Below are 22,476 nucleotides of genomic sequence, written 5' to 3' on the forward strand. Positions count from 1 at the left end.
TAAGAGTCTGTTGGAATTATATTAGCGATTACTGCATTATTTATGAAATCTTGTAGATAGGATGTCAAAACATTGTTTCCTCGACGATTTTAATGAGGAAAGGTTGTATGTGATACAACCGGAAGGTTTTGTCAATCCCGAAAGATGCTAATAAGTATGCAAAGCTCCAACAATCCTTCTAAGGACTGGAGTGAGCATCTCGGAGTTGGAATGTATGCTTTGATGATGATCAAAAATTTTGGGTTTGTACAAAGTTTATGAGAAACTTGTATTTCCAAAGAAGTGAGTGGGAGCACTATAGAATTTCTGATGAGTATATGTTGTTGACATATTGTTGATCAGAAATGACGTAGAATTTCTGGAAAGCATATAGGGTTATTTTGAAAGTGTTTTTCCATGGAAAGCCTGGATTAAGCTACTTGAACATTGAGCATCAAGATCTATAAGGATAGATCAAAATGCTTAATAATACTTTCAAATGAGCACATACCTTGACATGATCTTGAAGGTGTTCAAGATGGACCAGTCAAAGAAGGAGTTCTTGCCTGAGTTGTAAGGTACGAAGTTAAGACTTAAAGCTCGACCACGGCAGAATAGAGAGAAAGGACGAAGGTCGTCCCCTATGCTTAAGACGTAGGCTCTTCAGTATGCTATGCTATGTACCGCACCTGAAGTGTGCCTTGCCATGAGTCAGTCAAGGGGTACAAGAGTGATCCAAGAATGGCTCACAGGACAGCGGTCAAAGTTATCCTTAGTAACTAGTGGACTAAGGAATTTTCTCGATTATGGAGGTGGTAAAAGAGTTCGTCGTAAAGGTTACGTCGATGCAAGCTTAACACCTATCCGGATAGCTCTGAGTAGAGATACCGGATACGTACAATGGGGCAACAATTTAGAATAGCTCCAAGTAGAACAGTTATTTGGAACAGCTCCAAATAGAGCGTGGTAGCTGCATCTAGGAGATGACATAGAGATTTGTAAAGCACACACGGATCTGAAAGGTTCAGACCCGTTGACTAAAACCTCTCTCACAAGCAACATGATCAAACATAAAACTCATTGAGTGTTAATCACATAGTGATGTGAACTAGACTACTGACTCTAGTAAACTCTTGGGTATTAGTCACATGGCGATGTGATCTGTGAGTGTTAATCACATGGCGATGTGAACTGGATTATTGACTCTAGTGCAAGTGGGAGACTGTTGGAAATATGCCCTAGAGGCAATAATAAAAGTGTTATTATTATATTTCTTTGTTCATGATAATAGTCTTTTATTCATGCTATAACTGTATTATCCGGAAATCGTAATACACGTGTGAATACATAGACCACAATATGTCCCTAGTGAGCCTCTAGTTGACTAGCTCGTTGTGATCAACAGATAGTCATGGTTTCCTGGCTATGGACATTAGATGTCGTTGATAACGGGATCACATCATTAGGAGAATGATGTGATGGACAAGACCCAATCCTAAGACTAGCACAAAAGATCGTGTAGTTCATTTGCTAGAGCTTTGCCAATGTCAAGTATCTCTTCCTTCGACCATGAGAGCGTGTAACTCCTGGATACCGTAGGAGTGCTTTGGGTGTATCAAACGTCACAACGTAACTGGGTGACTATAAATGTGCACTACAGGTATCTCCGAAAGTATCTATTGTTTTATGCGGATCGAGACTGGGATTTGTCACTCCGTGTAAACGGAGAGGTATCTCTGGGCCCACTCGGTAGGACATCATCATATGCGCAATGTGACCAAGGAGTTGATCACGGGATGATGTGTTACGGAACGAGTAAAGTGACTTGCCGGTAACGAGATTGAACAAGGTATTGGATACCGACGATCGAATCTCGGGCAAGTAACATACCGATAGACAAAGGGAATTGAATACGGGATTGATTAAGTCCTTGACATCGTGGTTCATCCGATGAGATCATCGTGGAACATGTGGGAGCCATCATGGGTATCCAGATCCCGCTGTTGGTTATTGACCGAAGAACGTCTCGGTCATGTCTACATGTCTCCCGAACCCGTAGGGTCTACACACTTAAGGTTCGATGACGCTAGGGTTATAAAGGAAGTTTGTATGTGGTTAGCGAATGTTGTTCGGAGTCCCGGATGAGATCCTGGACGTCACGAGGAGTTCCGGAATGGTCCGGAGGTAAAGATTTATATATGGGAAGTCCTATTTTGGCCACCGGAAAATGTTCGGGATTTTTCGGTATTGTACCGGGAAGGTTCTAGAAGGTTCTGGAGTGGGGCCCACCTGCATGGGGGGACCCACATGGACGTGGGTAGTGGGGGCAAGGCCCCACACCCCTGGTCAAGGCGCACCAAGATCCCCCCTTAGAAGGAATAAGATCATATCCCGAAGGGATAAGATCAAGATCCCTAAAAAGGGGGATAACAATCGGTGGGGAAGGAAATAATGAGATTTCTTTCCTCCCACCTTGGCCAACGCCCCAATGGACTTGGAGGGCAAGAAACCAGCCCATCCACCCCTATATATAGTGGGGAGGCGCATGGGAGCTATACACGAAGTTCTGGCACAGCCCTACCTCTCTTCCTACTCCTCCTCTCCCATGGTGCTTGGCGAAGCCCTGCTGGATTGCCACGCTCCTCCACCACCACCACGCCGTTGTGCTGCTGTTGGATGGAGTCTTCCTCAACCTCTCCCTCTCTCCTTGCTGGATCAAGGCGTGGGAGACGTCACCGGGCTGTACGTGTGTTGAACGCGGAGGTGCCGTCCGTTCGGCACTAGGATCATCGGTGATTTGAATCACGACGAGTACGACTCCATCAACCCCGTTCACTTGAACGCTTCCGCTTAGCGATCTACAAGGGTATGTAGATGCACTCTCTTTCTACTCGTTGCTGGTCTCTCCGTAGATAGATCTTGGTGACACGTAGGAAAATTTTGAACTTCTGCTACGTTCCCCAACACCCTATGCCTTGTTTCCTATCATTGCAATACCGTTTACACTCACTTTTATCATTAGTTACCTTGCTGTTTTTATTATTTCAGATTACAAAAGCCTATATCTACTATCTATATTGCACTTGTATCACCATCTCTTCGCCGTACTAGTGCACCTATACAATTTACCATGGGTGTTTTGGGGACACAAGAGACTCTTTGTTATTTGGTTGTAGGGTTGTTTGAGAGAGACCATCTTCATCCTACGCCTCCCACAGATTGATAAACCTTAGGTCATCCACTTGAGAGAAATTTGCTACTGTCCTACAAACCTGTGCACTTGCAGGCCCAACAACGTCTACAAGAAGAAGGTTGTGTAGTAGACATCAGTCACCAGCTGTGGGCGTCGAAGTGGAGAAGTGTGCATGATTGAAACAATGAAGTTGCCATTGCTAATACAGTATGTGTTGCCAGTCATGATTAGGGGACATGTAAGTAAAAAAATATACAATGAAAAAAGTGGCCAAGTTGCAGTGTATGAAAAGTGGAAAAAAGGAAACTAGCAATTGCTAGCAATGAAAGAAGAAGTTGCCACATATTTTGTATGTGACTGTGGAGATGGAAAAGTGAAGGTAAAAGTACTAGTCTGTAGCTTGCCAAACGTCCCATCGGGCTTCCTGTCCGCAACGAGAATAGCCTTGATTGTGGCATCAGACAAAGGACACGTAACAAACTTGTGTGATGGAGGCAGTCCGCCAACCGGTTTAAGGTTGACAGTGTTGATGTCAAGTTTATCGACATACAGGAGCTGAAAGAAATGCAAACATGTAGGTCAAGGTGCTCACGCAAAATTAGCTTCTAATGCGAAAAAGGAGTAAGAAAACACTGGGGGAGGGAGGACGACCTAGAATGGAAAAAGCAAAGGGTTTGACATAAAAAAACTTGCCATTAGATGCAACCGACAGCCTTGGTTGTACATTTTATTAGATAGTGAAGTATGAAGGAAACCAACTATGAACTTGCACCAGTTCATGTTGGTAACGTTGCCTATCTGGTCCTGCGAGATAAACAAAATGACAAAATGACCAAGCAAAAGCGTAAGTTGCAGTATTATGTTGGTAAAAAAGAGAAGGGGAACTTGAAATCTACGAAATAAATGAATAAATAAACAGGTAAGGTGCAATCAGGTACGGAGCAACTCATACCAGAACAGGAAAGCATCTGCTGCTGGGGCGTAACAATGTCATTGGGGCAAAGACATTTGAGATCAAGTACATGAGCAATTTCCTCTTGAAGTCATCGTCGCTTGTTTGGATGGTAACAAGCATATTCACAAAAGCGGAGTTCACCGGTAGGGACGTAAGACTAGGGAACATTTCAGGGAAAAGACATGCTTGCACTCTCGTATCAACCTTGTATGGGACATCCATGCTGCCATTGGGGACACCAAGTGTGCTGAAAACAAGGTCCTCGTCTAATGGAATCCCACCATGCCCTGGTATGACAAATTCCCTCTTATCAGGCTGGTATAACCTCGCAAACCAGTCGCACATGGGGTTATTCAAATTGGTGCAACGTATGTTCATCAGCACCTGCATCCCCATTTCCTTTGCAGCTTCTTTCTGGGCTTATCAAAATCGGCATACAGTTCTATCATACGTTCATGTGCTCCTCCGTTGCGCGGGTTTTTCTGCTATTCAACACATATGCAAAATTGAAGTTAAAAAGGAAAGAATGGGAGCCTAAGGATTGGCATCGTCCACAAACCACGTGTTTAATGAGAAAGAAAGTCATATAAATTCTACATACCTTCTTTGCATTGCGATTAGCACCACCCGCAACTTCAGCTCCGGGCGGCATGAAGTCATCATCATCGGAGTCAGGGACGTTCCGAACCATGGTGCTGCAAATCCAAATAGAAGACGTGAGTGGAACCTGTATATGCGAGTTTTAGTGAATACATGGCGAGTTCATGCATCAGAAAGTAGATTAGATTAGTTAATTGTAGAATCACATTCAAAATAGGGTGTCATCTTAGAGAGAGAAAATGTAAATAACCTACACACTTGGACGGCAATATTTGAGAAGGAAAACAGTTAAAAATGCCAGACATGACAACATGGGTCGACCACAATGTTTTTTGTTGTAAAACTTAAGAACAAACTTCTATGCACGGAAGGGGAATTGCCATCCAAAGAGATCAAATGAATGAAACAGAAAAGTTGCGGGTTATGATCATTGAAAGAGGAAAAATGATGACTGTTGTAGACAAAATTTGCATTAAACATTACAAAAAGTTTCTATTAAAAAATGAAGGAAAATGGACTGAAAATTGAAGTTGCCATGTAGAAATCAAACATGGGAAAAATGGGTGCATCAGATTGGGTGCATCAGCTTGCAAAAAGTTGCCAGCATGTAGAATCTCGAAACAGAGTACTTGCCATATTTAAAAAAGGTCAAGGAGTAAATTATGGCATCTTATGCCGTGTGTGTTAGTGGCCATCCAAAAAATGTAAATCATGTGCTTGCACAAAAAATGTTATAACTAGGAAATAAGAGGGTACAAAAAATAGAAAATGTTGCCATCTAGTTGTCGGATAATTCGTGTTGACATTGTGACGTATGCACAATGATGACATCCGAAATAACTATGTAGCTCAAAGGTAAAAAGATGCCCCTACTTTGACAACTCTATGAAATTCAGTAGAAATTCTGCAAAAACTTAGTGTCAAGAAGGATTTGTTTGATGCACATTAAATTTGCCATGTAGAAAGCAACCATGAGAGAAGTGGTGCAGCAGCTTGGGTGCGTCTGTCAAACTTTAAAAAACGACACTTGGAAGTTGCCATGTGAAAAAATGTCAAACAGTGTAGTTGCCGTCATTTGAAAAAGAGGGCAGGGAGTAAAGTATGACATATTATGTTGTCTGTGGTAATGAAGTTGCCATGCAAAAATGTGAATTAAGTGAGTGCACAAATAGGTGACATCTCGGAAATTGGTGCCCCCCCCAAAAAAGTAGGAAATGTTGCCATCTAGCTGTCGGATACTGACAATGCGACAGTTGCACAGTAATGCCATCCATAACAATTAGGACATCTATGTATGTTCAAGAGGCAAAGTTGCCATCAATGGTAGAACTCTCTGACAATTCACCATAATTCTATGAGAACAGTGTAGTTGCCATCCACAATATCTATTGTAACATAGTTTACACAGTGTTGGAACTCTCTAAAATTCACCACAGTTCTATAAGAACAGTGTAGTTGCCATCAGTGTACACACAGAATGTCAGAACTTGCCATCCACATCATCGCGATCCACGTTGGCAACAAAAAGTCTCACATGGCGTTCAAACATGAATTGTACTATCTATCTATTGCAAAGCAACATCCTCATTTTGTACATAAGAAAAGGTACCTCTGTAGCAAAATCCATAGTGTACTCTGATGTAAAACATGGATTGCATATTCTAGCATATGAACGTACTCACAAAAAGGGAAGTAAATTGCCATGCATAGTATACTGGAGAGAGGTCATAAGTTTCCATCCGCAAATCTATCGCATCCATAATTTGCTCTAAAACATAGATGGCAACAAAACGCACATGATGTTCAATAGGCAGTGCACTAAAAATCTATTGAAACAAACATCCTCGACCAATACATCAATAGTAAACCTGCAGCAAATCCATAGTTTACTCTGCTCTAAAAGCATAGATTTGTAGATTTAGCTTATGAGCACACTCAGAGAAAAAAGGGCATATTCACGGACCGTACAAAAGAGATGTGAGCTGCCAACTAACCTCGCCGAAGAGAAGAAGCTTCCGCAGTCGCCGGAGAGGAAATCCGCCGATGAAGAACTCCGGCAAGTAAGCACTTCTACAATAATCCCTGATGGAATTTCGTCGCCGCCTCGCAGACAACCCCCACTGGTCGACTGGAGAACTTCCACCAACGAAGTAGTCGACTCGCCGGCAAAGTTCGCGGGCGCCCCCGACAACAACGGCAGTCGGCTGAGATCTGTCCGCTCTGAATCCCTCACTAGCAACTCAAGGAGACAATGAAGGGGTGTGGGTGGACTGGAAACCACCCAGTAAAGGGGGGAGAGGGGTGGAATGCGGATGGGGATGGGAACAAATGGAATGGGAAGGGGGAAAAGGGAGCGCGTGGCGGCAGTTTTGCCGTGGTGGACAGCAACTGCTCGGGGAAGTGGGGGAGGAGAAGTGGGGATGAGTTTGGACCGAGATGCCATTACCCCGAACAGTGGTGGTTGTCCTACGTGGCAGCAACTGTTCTCAAGATTCATGCAGAAGCATCATACGTTGCTCAACACGATCAGACCGAGGTGGTTGAAACATGTACGTTCGGGAGTTATCAATACCATGTTTCTTTGGCACACTCTGGACTACCATCTTGGAGGTGTTCTGAAGTTTGGCATCACCATATCTTTCTTTGAACTAGCTGGTGGCACCTCCATGCAAATAGAACCAACGTAAAACGCAGCTGGGGTTTATGTGTTTTGCATGTACGAGGCCTTCAAGTAACATGTGTCTCTCTTCTCTTGATTAATGTGTGGCATAGCTCCTGTAACACATGTGAAATCCTTCATTTTCTTATTAAAGGTCATATCATCCCCTCCCTCTTCAAAGGAAACCATCCTCGGTTTCGGATCAGCCTTTGCAATCTTCTTATTCAATGGAACATGTTCATCCACCTTGATTGTATCGCCCAACATTGGTCGTAGCACACATCGCTTTCCAGCATCCCAAAATGAATATGTGTTGGTTCGACCTTCATGTGTTGCATTATGATCGTATTGCCATGGCCTTCCCAATAACAAGTGGCATGCATCCATTGGTATGACATCACAGATCACCTTATCAGTATAACCACCAATAGAGAATTTGACACGCACCCTATGAGTAACCTTCAACTTCCCTGTATGATACAACCACTCGGCATGGTGGGGTTGCGGGTGCTTCAATGCAGGCAACCCCAAAGCATCAACCAACCCTTTGCTGACTGCATTAGTGTAGCTTCCACCATCTATTATCAGCTTGCAATTGGTGTTGTTGATCTTACACTCAGACAGGAAAATATTCCATCGGTGCCCCTTATCCTCCATTCGATCTCCTTGCACTCGTTGCACCATTAATGATGGGTATGCTTCTGCAGCTTCAAAACTCATCGCATTCACTTTTTCCTCTTCTTCATATTTCTCACTAGACGTGTCAGCATTTTTTCTCTCCATCACTCGCAGACATGTATCCTTCTTCTGTGAGGAGAACCCTCCTCTCATTACGACACTCAAACTTCTTATGCCCCCTATCACGACACCTAAAGCACACAATATCACTGGTGTGAGCATTAGAAGCACGATACGATTCAACCTTGGATTGAGATACTTCCTTGGTAGCCGACTTACAATCTGATTTGAAACCGCTATTACCACCACCTTCTCGCTGAAAATTACGTCGCATTGAGTTTGATAAATTTTCATGACCACCACGACGCTTTACTTGTTGCTCCGCTTGAATGGCATGGTGTAATAATCCTTGTAATCCCGTATATTCAACCATATCGACACAGTCTTGTATCTTTGATTTCAGACCATGCATAAACCATGCCATTGTAGCCTCTTCTTTCTCCTCTACCCCTACATAAATCAATAATATTTCCATCTTCTTATAATACTCCTCAACACTAGAGTTACTTTGTTGAAGTTGCTGCAAGCGTGTGTACAAGATCCTAGTGAAGTGCTCCGTAACAAAACGTCTCTTCATGATACTCTTCATCTGATTCCAAGACTCCGGACATCCTCCCGCGTGACATAGTTTCCACCATATTAAAGCATAGCCCATGAACTCAATAGATGCAGCATGAACCTTTTTCTCCTTGGTGTACTGCTGTCCATCAAAATTCTGATCCACGCGCATCTCCCACTCCAAATATTCATCCAGGTTGTCTTTGCCGCTAAACAACGGTATGATAATTTTTATTCTTCCAATACTATCATCTTCGTAGGTGCGCGCGGATTCATGTCCTCCCCCATGGTGTAGGACACCTCCATGATGATTATAAGCACACCGCACAGGATCATAATAGCTACCAGCCCCCTCAGACTGATGGTCTTGATGCTCACCATAGTTGCGAACTTGTTCGCCTAACCACTGTCCAGATAATTGCCGATGACGACGCGGTGCAACAGACCCATCACTAGGTGGTGAACATGGTCTCAATAGATGAATGGCCTCAGTCAAATCAGCAATCTTTTTTTCTAAACTTTCCTCAACCTTGTCGATGCGCCTCCCCACTAGATTCAGCACATAGTCACGAGTTGCCTCCAATCTTAGCACGATAGTCGGCGCAAAACTCAGATCATAGGTGGGCAAGGGTAGCTCGTATTCCACATGTCCTTCATGTGCACCATGCACACTTGAATTTGATTTCTGTGAATTCACCATTGTAGCAACTCAAGTAGATCAACTGAAGAACCAGAGAGAAAAATTGTACCGTGACTAACCTTGCTCTGAATACCACTTGATGAGACTCGACTAGACGGGAAGTCGTCCGTAGGCCCAATATTTCACGGTACTCGACGAACAAGAAATAACAATGACGAACAAACGAGAGTAGTAGCAGACATAGTCGACGAAGCAGCAGCTCGGTTCTTCAGATCAAGCAATATGCAAGAAGACCAAAGAATAAACTTGCGAATGGAAACGACAGGATTGAACCAGACGCGCAGCAGCAACTAAATCCCTCGAGGATTAGAAAAAGACTTAGATATTTGTTGTACCCGACGAGGTACCATTTCTGGTATTTTTGTCAACTCCCAAAACAACTCCCATACAAAGGCCGAAACCAGCCCATTATATAGGCGACGCACACGCTGACCAAATACTTCTCCTAATTGGACTCGTACAAATCCAAACAAACCTGCCAAAATCTAGCAACCGACCTATAATCCTTTTTCCGATTTTAAAGCTCATCTACAGACTTCAAAGACTACGTACTAGCTAGGACTCTCTAATTGCAAGGAAACTAATTAAATATTCCATCCACGTTGATCACATAGTATCTAATCAAAAGATAAATGAGATATTTCTTTGGCACCCTCTAGACTACCATCTTCGAGGTGTTCTGAAGTTTGGCATCACCGTATCTTTCTTTGGACTAGCTGGTGGCACCTCTATGCAAATAGAACTAACATAAAATGCAGCTGGGGTTTCTGTGTTTGCATGTACAGAGACCTTCAAGGAACATGCGTCTCTCTTCTCTTGATTAATGTGTGGCATAGCTCCTATAACACATGTGAAATCCTTCATTTTGTTATTAAAGGTCATATCACAAGGTCGATGTCTGAGATGGATCTGGGCCTCTTCATATACAATAGTGCACCTCCATGGGTCCTGACCCACTTCCAATAATGAGCAATCGATATGATACTCCGAGTAACCAAGAAAATCAACTTTTGTTTCATTATTCCATAATACACCAATGCCACCACTTCTGCCTCTGCTATCAATTGCAAAACAATTATCATAAGCAAAAGTACTTGATAATGCTTCTACCCTTGAGCCTTCTATCTGAGTTTCGACGATACACAAAAGGGTACGGAAAAATTTATTCGCGAAGTCGCGAATTTCTTGAACTGTGGCGGCTTTGCCCGCATCGCGGCAGTTCCAAGAGAGTGCACTCATTGGGCTTAGCGGCGCCTCTCTTGGGAGCCCGCCGGATCTGTTTTTGCCACTATAACATTGCCTCCCGTTCGAACTGAACTGGTAGTTGATCTCTTGGGGTGTGGTACATCAGGTGTTGGAAGCGCAAGCATGCCTTCACCTATGTCTCCGTTGAATACAAGCAGAATTGCAACTAACAAAACACTCCCAACGGCAGTTGTGTGCTTGTTATTAATACCATCCGTTGCAGAGATTCCATCCCATCCGAAATTTGCTTCCCTGTATCAACCTTGCGGGGCACCTCCATCGAGATTGATTCATCCACTGCCATCCTTGAAACCCTAGGCCGAGGAGAAACTTCGGACCTTGAGAGGACCCTAACCCAACGACCCCTCCGACGGACCACCAAGGGCGGGAAACGGTGCAAGGACCGTCCCTTGGTCAACCCAAGTGGATTCCACTCCGAGGCACAACAGGAAGGAGGCAAACACTCAACGACGGTCGTCGCCTTCGACAAGAGGTAAACTCTAATAAGAATAGTTCCTATATTTTCTGATGAGTTGCCGCTCATTGTTCCGCTGCTTTTGGTTTGTCAGTTGTGTGTGTTGAGTTGTCTTTCTTGGGCCACGCCCAAATACGAAAATAATTTCTTTTTTGTCTATGCATTTTTTTGCGCCCAGTTGCCCATGTGTTTCTCATTGTCTCATTTGTTTTTGTTTCCTTTTTATTTTCTGTGTCTATATATGTATATTAGCCTAGTGCGATTGGCAATTTTTGTTCAAGTATGTGTCCGTACCTATAGATTTTATTCTTTTTGTTTTCATATGTATCTATACAAGCAAAGTAAAATTTTCCCAAGCATGCTTAATGGGAAATATAGTCGTCATGGGGTGCGTGCTGGTTTGTTCGCCAATGTGACCAAATAGGACCTCCCAACGCGCAGTCTCCTATTTAACCCCCACCCACCGCGTACAGAATTTGGGCCGGCCCAAACTAGCTCCATTCCAGTTTTGGGAAAGGTTCTAGAACAGTCTCAGACCGGTATTTTTCTTTTTATTGCTTCTCCTTGAGGCTATTTTCCTCTTTTTCATTTTTGTTACTTCCTTTCTTTTTTCATTTTCGTTTTATCTTTCTCCTTTATCTTTTAATTTTCGTCTTTCTTTCATTTGTTCATTTTTTTTTTCATTTTTTTCATATTTCGAAAATAATTTTTAAAATTGGGGGAAAAGTTTTCATATCGGTGTGAACATTTTTTAATTCAAAATTTGTTCATAAAATTCAAACAATATTCATCATATTTCAGAAATTGTGTAAATTCAAGAACATTTCTACAAATCGATTTTTTTCAATTCACGAAAATTTCATGAAATTGTGTACATTTTTTGGAACTCGTGATCAAGTTTTTCCACAGGCAATTTTTTAAAAAACTGAGGAACAACTTGTAAATTCAGAAACATATTTTTTTAAGAACATTTTTTGACTTCATGAATATGTTTTTTCAATCAGCGAACATTTTTTGAATTTTGTGCGTTTTATTAAATTAGGGAACTTTTATTTGTAATTTCTGAACATTGTTTGAATACTTTTGAACAGTTTTTTAAATTCATGAATATATTTTAAAATCATGAAAGTTTACTGAATGCACAAACGATTTTTTTCTTGAATCATGAATGTTTTCTGAATCAATCAACGGTTTTCTAAAATTCATGAACATTTTTTGAATCCACAAAAGTTTTATTCAAACTCACGATCATTTCTAATGATGAACAATTTTTAAAAGACGAACACTTTATGATTTCTGGAACATTTTTCCAAAGTTGACTATTTTTTGAAATTTGTAACCTTTTTGGAAATTATGAATTATTTTAAAGAAGAAAACCAAAAATAGAAGAAAACAAAAAAAATGGGAGGTGAGGAATTGCGCGCTGACTTGCTCGCGAGCACGTCACGCGCCAAATATGAGCTCCGAACGCACATTCTGTTATTTGGCGCGCAGGTGGCCCACAAGCAACCAGGGGCTTACCCCCGCAACCATTACATACATCACTGGATTCATTCTACTTGAATATTTGTGTACTACAAGAACAAAAATATAGTACAAAGAAGAAATCTAATTCATGGTTTCGCGGCAAAAAGAATTGAACCTTGTTTTTATATATTTCATACAAACACAAAAAAAATGTTCTGCTACTTAAAAAGACTTCCCCAACACTCAAAATACAACACTAACATGCATGAAATCTTCTAGCCACATGGGGGGATTCAAACCTTGGTCTCGTAGTTAATTGTAAGGGCTGCTAGCCACTTGGCTAGAATCACGTTCGTGGTGAACTAGTAGGTAGGGGCTTCTTAAGTCGACACGAGCTGCATTTCCACAGTTGCTTCTCCGTTTTTTCCAGGGTTTTTTTTTTGTCTTTTCACTTTTTCCTTCTGTTTCCATTGTTTTTTTTCTTTCTCTCCTTTTGTTGTTTTTATTTTGTTTTCTTTATTATTTTCACAGTTTTCACTGTTCAATTCCTTTTTCTTTGGTTTTCTTCTTTCTTTCCTGTTTAGCATTTTTTTTCCTTTTTCATCTTCCTTGTTTTTTGTTTGATTTTCGTATTTTGTTTAATATAATGTCAAAAAAATTCGATACATATTTCTTTAAAAAGTAAACTACACTCTTAACATTTTTTGAATATATGGTCAAAAAATTTCCTAAGCACACTTTCCAAAATATTTAATTGCCTCATTAAAAAATTCAAATACAATATTTTAATTTTATAATAAATGTCAACATTCTTTGTATTCACATTTAATATTTTTCAAATTCTTGATTAACATCTTTTAAACGCAATACTAACATTTTTTATCACATGGTCAACATTGTTTAACACAGTTAACACTTTTTAAATGCTTGGTTAACATTTTACAAATAGTTATTCAACATTTTTTTCAAATGCTTGATTTGCATTTTTATATACATGATCAAATTTTTGCATCATTTTCTAATACAAAAGGTTAGCATTTTTTCTATACACATTTAAGATTTTTCAAAAGCTTGATTAACATTTTTCAAATACTTGTTCCATATATTTTTAGATGCTTGATTAACATTTTTATATGCTTGATCCAATTTTTTCAACATTTTTATAGTATATGGTCAACAATTTTTCTATACACATTTAACTTTACAAATGTTTATCAACATTTTGTAAACACTTATTGAAGTTGGCGGACGCCCGTGCTGGATCAGCTGGCTGTTCCCAAGCTTTTTTCCTTTCTTAAAGCATATTATTGGCACAAAAGCAGTGGTTGAGTTATTAGGGTGGATTACAGAAACCAGAGGCGCCGAACCAAAGTCGAGCCAGATTACTGTCAGATTACTGTCCCAGGCGCGGTGTACACAGGGTGGTGTGACCCGTGACACTTGGCCTGAAGAACGAACGAGGCCGGTTCATATATTCTTGTCCTGACGCCTCTAAAGTTTCGAACCTTTGATAGGTCGCACGGTGTTTGTCGGATCAGTCATCACCTCCCAAGCCGTGTACTCCATCACACCCCTTATTGTCCCGCTAGGGACTCTGCACAATCTAAACAAGATTGAGAGGGCCTTCCTTTGTTCGGGATCGGACAAGACAACTGGTGCAAAGTGTAAAGTCAACTGGGAGGTGGTCTGTCATCCTACTGCATACGGAGGCCTAGGAGTCCTCAACACCGACAAGTTTGGCCGCGCCTTGCGATTGAGATGGCTTTGGTATGAATGAAAAGAGCCGAGCAAACTATGGGTGGGTTTGGGAAACCCATGCACCATGGAGGACCATGATTTCTTCTATGCCTCCACGACGATCATCTTGGGCAATGGTGCAAAAACACCTTTTTGGGACTCCCCTTGGTTGCTTGGTCGGAATCCCAAGGATATTGCCCCACTAATCTTTGAGGCCTCGAGGAGAAAAAAAAATGGAAAGTGTGTGAGGCTCTGACTGGGAACGATTCGATGCTAAAGATCAAGCGAGACACCGTCATCACCGGAAACCACGTTCGTGAATTCTTCACACTTTGGGTGCTTGTTCATGATTTCCATCTTGACGAGTTTGCCGAAGATGAAATTGTTTGGAAGCACTTCTTGGACGGGATTTACTCGGCGGCCACCGCCTACAAGGCGCAGTTCCTCGGTTGACTCTCTCCCTATGGATTTCATGGTTTGGAAGGTTTGGACGCCCCCAAAAGGTTAAGTTTTTCGCATGGCTAGCCTTGCAAGGCCGGATTTGGACCGCCGATCGCTTGGAGCGCCGAGGTTGGTCAAACTGTGGCCTATGCCCTCTTTGCAAAAGAGAACAAGAAACAAGCATCCACCTCTTCGTCAAATGTCGTTTCACCGTCAGGCTTTGGAACATGGTCATTGCAAGATATGGCCTTGTGCACATGAACACCACCGTTTGGCATCTTCATGAGTCGCTCTTCGATTGGTGGGATAGGAGAACCGACATGACAAATCCTAACAGGAGAGCTATGGCCTCCCTCACCATGCTAGTGTCGTCGACAATATGGAACGAGCGGAATGCTAGGATCTTCAGGCACAAGAGCGCGCCGCCCCCGATCCTCCTCAAAATAGTTACCGATGAGGCTAGCCTCTGGGTTACTGCCGGTGCTAAGAAACTAGGGAAAATTGTATTAAGCGAGTAATTGTCATGCCGTGTGGGATGGGACACTGTAACCAACTTAAACTCTATTCTCCTCTCATTTAATAGATGAGGCAAATCTTTTGCCTTCGTTTTGAAAAAAAAAGTTAAAGCGGGAGGGAAAAAACAGGTTGAAACTTGCCTACGATGTTCCTTTGCTTGCTGTGAACGGCAGGCCAAATTGCAGTATTCCGATGGCACCGATCGACCATTAACTCGATTGCTTCCGGCACGCACCGAAACGGAGTAAAAGAGGCCCGTGATGGCAGAAGCCAAAGGGAACAAGGTGGCGATGTGTCCTGCAAACAAAACCAAAAAGGCGGCGTGGGGAGGTGAAAAGCTGAGTGGGGTTTTAGGTGATGTTGCAGTTGGGTCTGAGTGGTGACCCGGTCGACAAGTGCAGCAGTGCATGCCAACGCTCCTCGATCCCTTGCGTCGCGCACCCGTCGTATCGGCTGGCTCCTTTTCTACGTGGCGGCAACCCAGGAATCGCCACTGGTATGGTGGCATGGTGGATTCAACTGAGCACCAAGGAGAGAGAGGGAGAGCCTGGCGTTGGTCATCCGCTGTGTGCAAACGGTTCGGGTTCTTAGTAAACCGTGGAATTTTTTTTTTTTTGAAACAAGGCAAAAGACTTGTCATTGTCATTGATTAAGAAGAATGTTTAGACATAAGCCGCAGGGCGGCAAAAACGAAAAGGTCTACTCTCGCGACATAACAATACTAAGCTGCTTCGCTCCTGTCAAAGTCCAACGATGAGCCTCCTCCTTGATTTTCACGATAACAATAGAGGTCGGAGCGGAGACATTCTGAAAAATTCTTGTGTTGCGCTCTTTTCAAATTTCCCATGAGACAAGCATCATCAAGGAGGCGGTGGCCTTCCTATGGTCACCTCCCCCACTAACCGCCTTAAGCCACCAATCTTTAACTGAGTCTTCATGACGCCAAATCATTGGTGAGGAGTCAAGAATGCCAAGCCAAGTGCAAATTTCAGTCCAAATCCGGACAGTGAACCTACATTGAAATAGGAGGTGAGTAGCAGATTCTTGTACTTGCTTGCAGAGAGGGCACAAATTACAGTTTGGCCAACCTCGGCGCAGCAAACGATTGGCTGTCCAAACACGATTTTGGAAGATCAACCAAGCAAAAAATTTACACTTCGGAGGAGCCCACATCTTCCAGATTGTAGCATTTATTGGGCAAAATGAGAGACCGACAAACTGCACCATGTAAGCCGAGGAGGCGGAGTACTCGCCGCTGTTGGTGAACTTCCAAGATATTGTGTCTTGGCTACCTTGGTTGAGGTTTACATCTGCAAGCATCTTCCAAAGTGTTGCAAATGTTGAATATGGTACAAGGTTAGCCCCCTGCCGAGTGTCAATTTGGCGGAACCGTGAAAAACTTTGGTCTACAGAATACAGTATACATGTGCAGGAAGATTCTGAGCTCAGAAAACAGCATGGCGTGCCGTTCTCAGCGACGTCTCAGTCTCGGGCAGTGGAGATGCGTCCTCTCCTCTGCATGATTGATCGCTGCAAACATGGCGAGTGCTTCCTGCCGATCGCCAGTACATATCGCCGGGTCACGCAGGTATAACAGTGCTGGATACTCCCTTCGTCTTATAATATAAGATGTTTTTTGACACTACACTAATGTCAAAATACGTCTTACGTTACGGGACGGAGGGAGTACTACTTTGTAGTTTAAACCTTGTGCGCTCGAAGTAGATTGTGTGTAATCAGTTAGTGTTCTGAAGGTACTAGGAGCAGTACACTGATCATAGTCGTGACAGCAAAGTTGTTCGGCATGCATGGATTGTAGCACTGCACTAGTGGCAACACCAAAGCCAAAGAGGCAAAACAGTCCAGTGCCGACGACATATCTAAGAGCCAGCCAGGCCACGTAATAATCTTCGGTGACGGGCTACGGCACAGTAGAAAACGACGCGCGCAGGTAAACGGATATGCATGCGTCCACTTGACACCTGACCTAAGGGCCGGCCAGGGGCCAGCTGGTGCACCTCACGGTCACAGGATTCGACATGATATAGAAGATGCGTGGAAAATAGCAGAGTATATAAAATATCAGCGGCAGCTCTCCAAGGGCATTTCTTGCAAGCTACAAATAGCACGGGGGCAAGCGCGTCAAAGCGACGAATATCTCTGGCCGAAAGGCCGAAACGTCACCGGCAAGCGGGCCCTATCTACGACAGCAGAGAACGAAGCTGCGAAGTGCACGGCGAGGGAAGGGCCGGTCGTGGTAGGGGTCTCATGCGTACGGCGTGCATGTGACGACGTCGGCAGCGTGCGCGTGCGTGCATGCATGCATGCATGCCGCCGGCCGGCCGGGGCGGGGCGGGGCGGCCGTGTCCATGCCTCGAAGTTCCTAAAGATCATTAGCCTGCCTTGCGTGGGCGGCTCGAAACCCATGAGCGACGGATAGATGCAATGCACAGGCCATTCGCTTTCACAGTTTTAAAACTGTAGCACTGGACGACATCCACCGCCAAAAACACATGGTGGGAGCCTCCTATCATTCTTGCTTTGGGCCCTGGGATAGGTATCTCAGTCAAGTCTTGTCTTTTTGGGCCCTCCGATTAATTTAGAGCATGGTTAATTGTATAACCAAATGTTGCCTTATGTTATATTGACATGCCATCTATAGTTATCCCTTATAGACACAGATGCAATAAGATTAGCTATGGTTGACTATAAAAGTAGTATTATTTTTTTCAATTTCTCTCTACTCCCTCCATCCATATATCTGTCTAGAAGAACACATATAGCCAAACTTTTGCATAAAAGTCCACTTCCCTTATTTTTGCATGCATTTCTTCTTTATATGTATAGGCAAAATTACCATGTAAACAGACTATAAGCCTTACTATTGTAGTACTACCTCGGTTGGTTCATTAGTCTTCTTTGTAACTTGTGTCAAATTTTGACCATAGATTTTAACTAATAAAATATAAACGGAAATGTTAACGCCCACACGTGTGGGCGTTGACCATCTCGACCACATGCATTCATCATCATTTAGTACTATATGCACGAATCTTGGCACAATCTGACCGATTTTCTGTGCCACGTAGGACAAGGCATGTGTGTGGTGTGTGACATAGTTCGTCCACACATCCGTTTTACCACACGGAGGGGTCGGTGTGTGGGCGTTTAGCAGTTCACCCACACATCAGTTTTCAGTCACGCACAAGGGCTGGTGTGTGGGCGTTTGCCATCTCGCCCACACGTCCGCCTCCTCCCCCACACCCAAGCTGTCAGTTGGCATGCGTTTTGCAATGTACATGGCAACTGCCCTAGTGTGATTGCAAGCAGATGGCAACTCTTTTTTTTTACCGAACATGTCAGTTTGCCATATGTTTTGCATGGTACATGGCAAACTGCCCTAGCGTGCACGTAAGCAGATGGCAACTCTTTCTTTTTACATGGCAACTGCCCTAACGTGCTTGTGAGCACATGGCAACTCTCTTTTTTACCCGAACATGTTTTTTTGCCATGCCATTTTTTCAGTGCTACATGGCAACTGTCTTGTGTTAGTAGGTGGCAACTCCTAAAATTTTGAAATCATGGCAACTGCAGTAGACCAGACCACACATGGCAACAGCTGTAGTTGTCCAAAAAATGGCAATCTCGAACTTTGACCTGAGATGGAAACTGCAGTTGAGTAGACATGGCAACTGTAGTTGTCCGACATGGCAACCGTAGTTCAGCGACATGGCAACTGCACTTAAACGAACATAGACGAGGGTCCGGCCCATGACAACTGCGTGCGTGCGGTAAAGTGTCACATGGGGCGTGCGGGACCATGAGGTACGAGGCCTGACGTACCGGGCGTGTGGGCATTATCTATTTCGCCCACACGCACGCGTATAAGAGGGACCGGGAGGAAAAAGGCGTGTGAACGCTAGTTGTTTTGCCCACATACAAGCGTGTGGGCTGGTCCTCTTAGGCACCACACAGAATGTGTGGGTAGATCTCTTAACGCCCACACGTGTGGCAGTTATCGGGACCCAATATAAATACATGTCACCAAAAATTATATCATTGGATTCGTATTTGTAGATAATTTTCAATGATGCTATTTTTAATGACATGCATTAACATTTAATTATTTTAATTTAAAATCAAAATTTGACATAAAATATGAAAAGGACCAATAAATCAGGACGGATGAAGTAGTACAGTGTAAACTATATGCAGTAATAAACGCATTGGAAGTGATGGTCTCGAAAATTCAGTGCGGCTGTCTGGCTGGCCGGTTTTAAATTACTAGTGGCCCCCTTTATACTGATTTTACCGGGTTTTGTCCTCGAGAGTTTTCCAGTACGCACCTGCGCTGTCAGAGGATAGATGCTGGCACTTAGAGGGTGCTTGGATCCAAGGGACTATTTTTAGTCTGACTAAAAATAGTCTCTTTTAGAGGCTAAAGTTCCAAACACCCTTGACTAAAGAGAGGCTAGGACTAGTCTTGAGGCTAAAAAAATTTAGTCATAGGAAACCTACTAAAATATGTATTAGCCCTCTCTCTCCTCATTTAATTCCTCTTTTTTAACACATGCGAGTTCTGGATTGGAGGGTTTGAAGGATAATAAATGCTCAATAACTTGATTTTAGTCTCTTTAGTATTTAGATCCAAGCATGGGTGAGCCTAGCAAGTTTTAGTTCCACTACTTTTAGTCATGGGACTAAAACGTATCAAGCACCCTCTTAATTTGCTCGGATTTGCTGGATCTTTTCCATACGTACGTACGTGACAATTTCTTGCTGTAACTTGGATGTATTCCCGCGTGTGACTTCCATCCTCCATTGATTACAGATCAGGGGAGGGAGGGAAGGAATGCATTGCTGTAAAGATTTCGGTCATATCCATGGACCAAAAAGGGGGCTTGCACTCACCACCTTTGGCGTCTTTACCGTAGGCACGTATGCCAAAACCTTATCAGGATAGTATCCTTTTTCGTGCAAAGCACAACTGCCTTTCGTTTCCATTTCCGCCGGATTTATGCGAACCATGGGAGCGCCGGTGGAGTAAAGGTAGGGCCGTAGGCGAAGCTCGTCATAAAGGCTCCCATCCTCTTTTCCGTGACTCCGGCCGCGGCACTCCACTTGCCCGGGCGAAACCGGCGCGCGCGCGCGGCAGCTCAAGCGCGCTCTTTCCGGGACTATTTCGTTGGCGAGCCGAGAAAGTGGACGGCCATTGTGTTTGGTTGCAGTCTTAAACGGTATCAGCGTTGTATACACGTCTCAACTCAGCATGGCTCTAAAAAAACAGCCTCATATGCGACATCTGTGAGTTGTTTTGTTGTCTGCATATGAACTTCCTGCATTAGAGGATCGACTTTGGCATGTTGTTTGGTTACCTGCATTGTTTCGTCGCATGCAACTACACGCTGTTTGCTTGCCCGCATGAGGTATGATTAAGAGCTAGCACTCGCACTTAGCACAGAGGGTTAAGAGCTAGCAGAGGGAGGGCGAAAGAAATGCAGTATGCGTCGGACCATGGCGATTGCGGTGGATAGTGGTCGTGGCGCCGTGTCCGACATGACGAGCATGAAGTCGTGGACGAGCGACACCGTCGGCGAACTAGTTTCGGTGCTCACGCAAAGACAGTGGACAGCGGAGGAGAATGCAGTGCTCGCGTCATGGTATCGTTAGTGCAGTGGACGAGAGAGGAGGCCGAGATGATCGACGCCGGAAACGACTCCAGTGTAGTAGGGCGAGAGAGAGGAGGCAGGGATGATCGACCCCGTCGGCGGCGCGGCGAACTGCAGTATGCACGAAGGCCGGGGACACAAGAAAGTAGTGTGCGCACCATTGCGGCGTTAGTGCAGTAGGAGGACGACAGAGAGTAGACCGAAATGAGCGACACTGAAAACGACTCTAGTGTAGTAGGACGTGGGCAAGGAGATCAAGGGGAAGAGCTTCGGCGTCGAGAGGAATGAATATGAGAGCTCTGAGCAGAAGACAGAGGAGCTCGACATGGCAGCGTCAGTGCAGTAGATTGCTGTTCATAGAGAGATGAAGCTACGATCGTCAAATCCAAAAACTTACCACACGAATGTTGTGAGGGACTGCAAGATTAGGTTGTTGGTCAAAGGAAATTTCAAATTATCGATCGTGCGCGACAAATCTGACAAAATTCGTCCAGAATAGCTCCAAATGGGAACACGAGATTAAAAACTTACAGCCGACGGATGTTATCGTATTGCCCGGCCTAGCGCTCGTCTCGGCCTGCCTCGCGAGAAACTGCCGATTCGAACGTTTTCAGTGAGACAGGCTCTGGGCTGCTTTAAAAAGCGTGCGATGCAGGCCCAACAGTGAAAACGGACAACTAAACATGCCTCCTTTTTCCCACGCGGACCTGATTGTGTCCAATGCGGGCAACCAAACACGGCCTTACCGGTTGGCATCAGTCGCCGCATCTCATGAAATTGGCAAGCAGCAGTGCAGCACCATCCATCCATCGCATGGTGCGCGCACTAGCTTTTATTCCGAGAGGAGAGGGAAGGTGCTCCGCGGACTACTTGTCCAGAGAAAATTACATGGATCGTCCTTGAACTCATTAGCGTGTGACAAACAGTACAATACGATACTTATACGTGGAATTACAAGCACAGATTAAACATTAGACTGAACACAACCATTAGACTAAACACGAACAATAGATAAACAAAAGACCCTTCTTCTTCAGACATACGACTCTTCTTCGTCACCGGCACTATAACTGTGGCAACGCAACTAATCCATCTTTTAGTCGTCAGACGAAAGCTCGATGACGCCTTCATCTTCCTTGTCACTAGAAAGGCCAAGGGTCGCGTCGATTTTGACACTCAAGCGTCGGGCATGGCTGCTGGGCTCAGCGTGGTAGGCGAGCCGGTTGGCTTGATGCGAGCTCCCCGGTGCCATCGGAACCACGCGTTGGGCCTCCTCCGCTTGCGCCCGCGCCTCGGCGGCCTCGCGAAGATGGCTTCGGCCTGACGGTGATGTTGGATGCCAGAAACGTGGCGGTTGCGATGGGGTCCTCCGGCTCCTCCTGCTCCTGCGGCTCAGACGTCGGTGGCGTGGGTGACTTCAAAACGGGCTTTGCTACACCTACGTAACTATTCTACGTAAAGCTACGTGAAAACTGATTTGGGGTGATTTGATTGGAAAGAAAAAATAGCCCGGCTCCACCCCACGAAAATGGGGGAGGAGGTGT

General features: G+C 44.1%; 1 protein-coding gene across 1 annotated transcript; it reads right to left on the reverse strand.

Annotated features, from left to right (window-relative positions):
• Positions 1-3,348: 3,348 nt before the first annotated feature.
• On the reverse strand, positions 3,349-8,169 carry LOC119361031. The gene is made up of 7 exons (XM_037626425.1): positions 7,795-8,169; positions 7,328-7,389; positions 6,722-7,207; positions 4,729-4,822; positions 4,512-4,612; positions 4,125-4,414; positions 3,349-3,976 (listed from the first exon to the last, which is right to left on the reverse strand). The coding sequence occupies exons 1-6, from the start codon at positions 8,167-8,169 to the stop codon at positions 4,327-4,329; spliced, it is 1,206 nt and encodes a 401-aa protein (XP_037482322.1). The 3' UTR covers positions 3,349-3,976; positions 4,125-4,326.
• Positions 8,170-22,476: the final 14,307 nt, after the last annotated feature.

Source organism: Triticum dicoccoides, chromosome 2B, assembly GCF_002162155.2.
Source record: "Triticum dicoccoides isolate Atlit2015 ecotype Zavitan chromosome 2B, WEW_v2.0, whole genome shotgun sequence".
NCBI classification, from domain to species: Eukaryota; Viridiplantae; Streptophyta; class Magnoliopsida; order Poales; family Poaceae; genus Triticum; species Triticum dicoccoides.

Bases quoted from the DNA above. Each gene is read 5' to 3' on its own strand.
- LOC119361031 (XM_037626425.1), bottom strand. From the start codon at position 8,169: ATGGAGAGAAAAAATGCTGACACGTCTAGTGAGAAATATGAAGAAGAG. The intron at 7,390-7,794 runs GTGATCTGTGAT...ATTTGCATGGAG, and splicing joins TTGGTGGTTATACTGATAAG to GTGCCACCAGCTAGTTCAAA. The intron at 4,613-4,728 runs GTATGTAGAATT...TGTGTTGAATAG, and splicing joins CTAATCGCAATGCAAAGAAG to CAGAAAAACCCGCGCAACGG.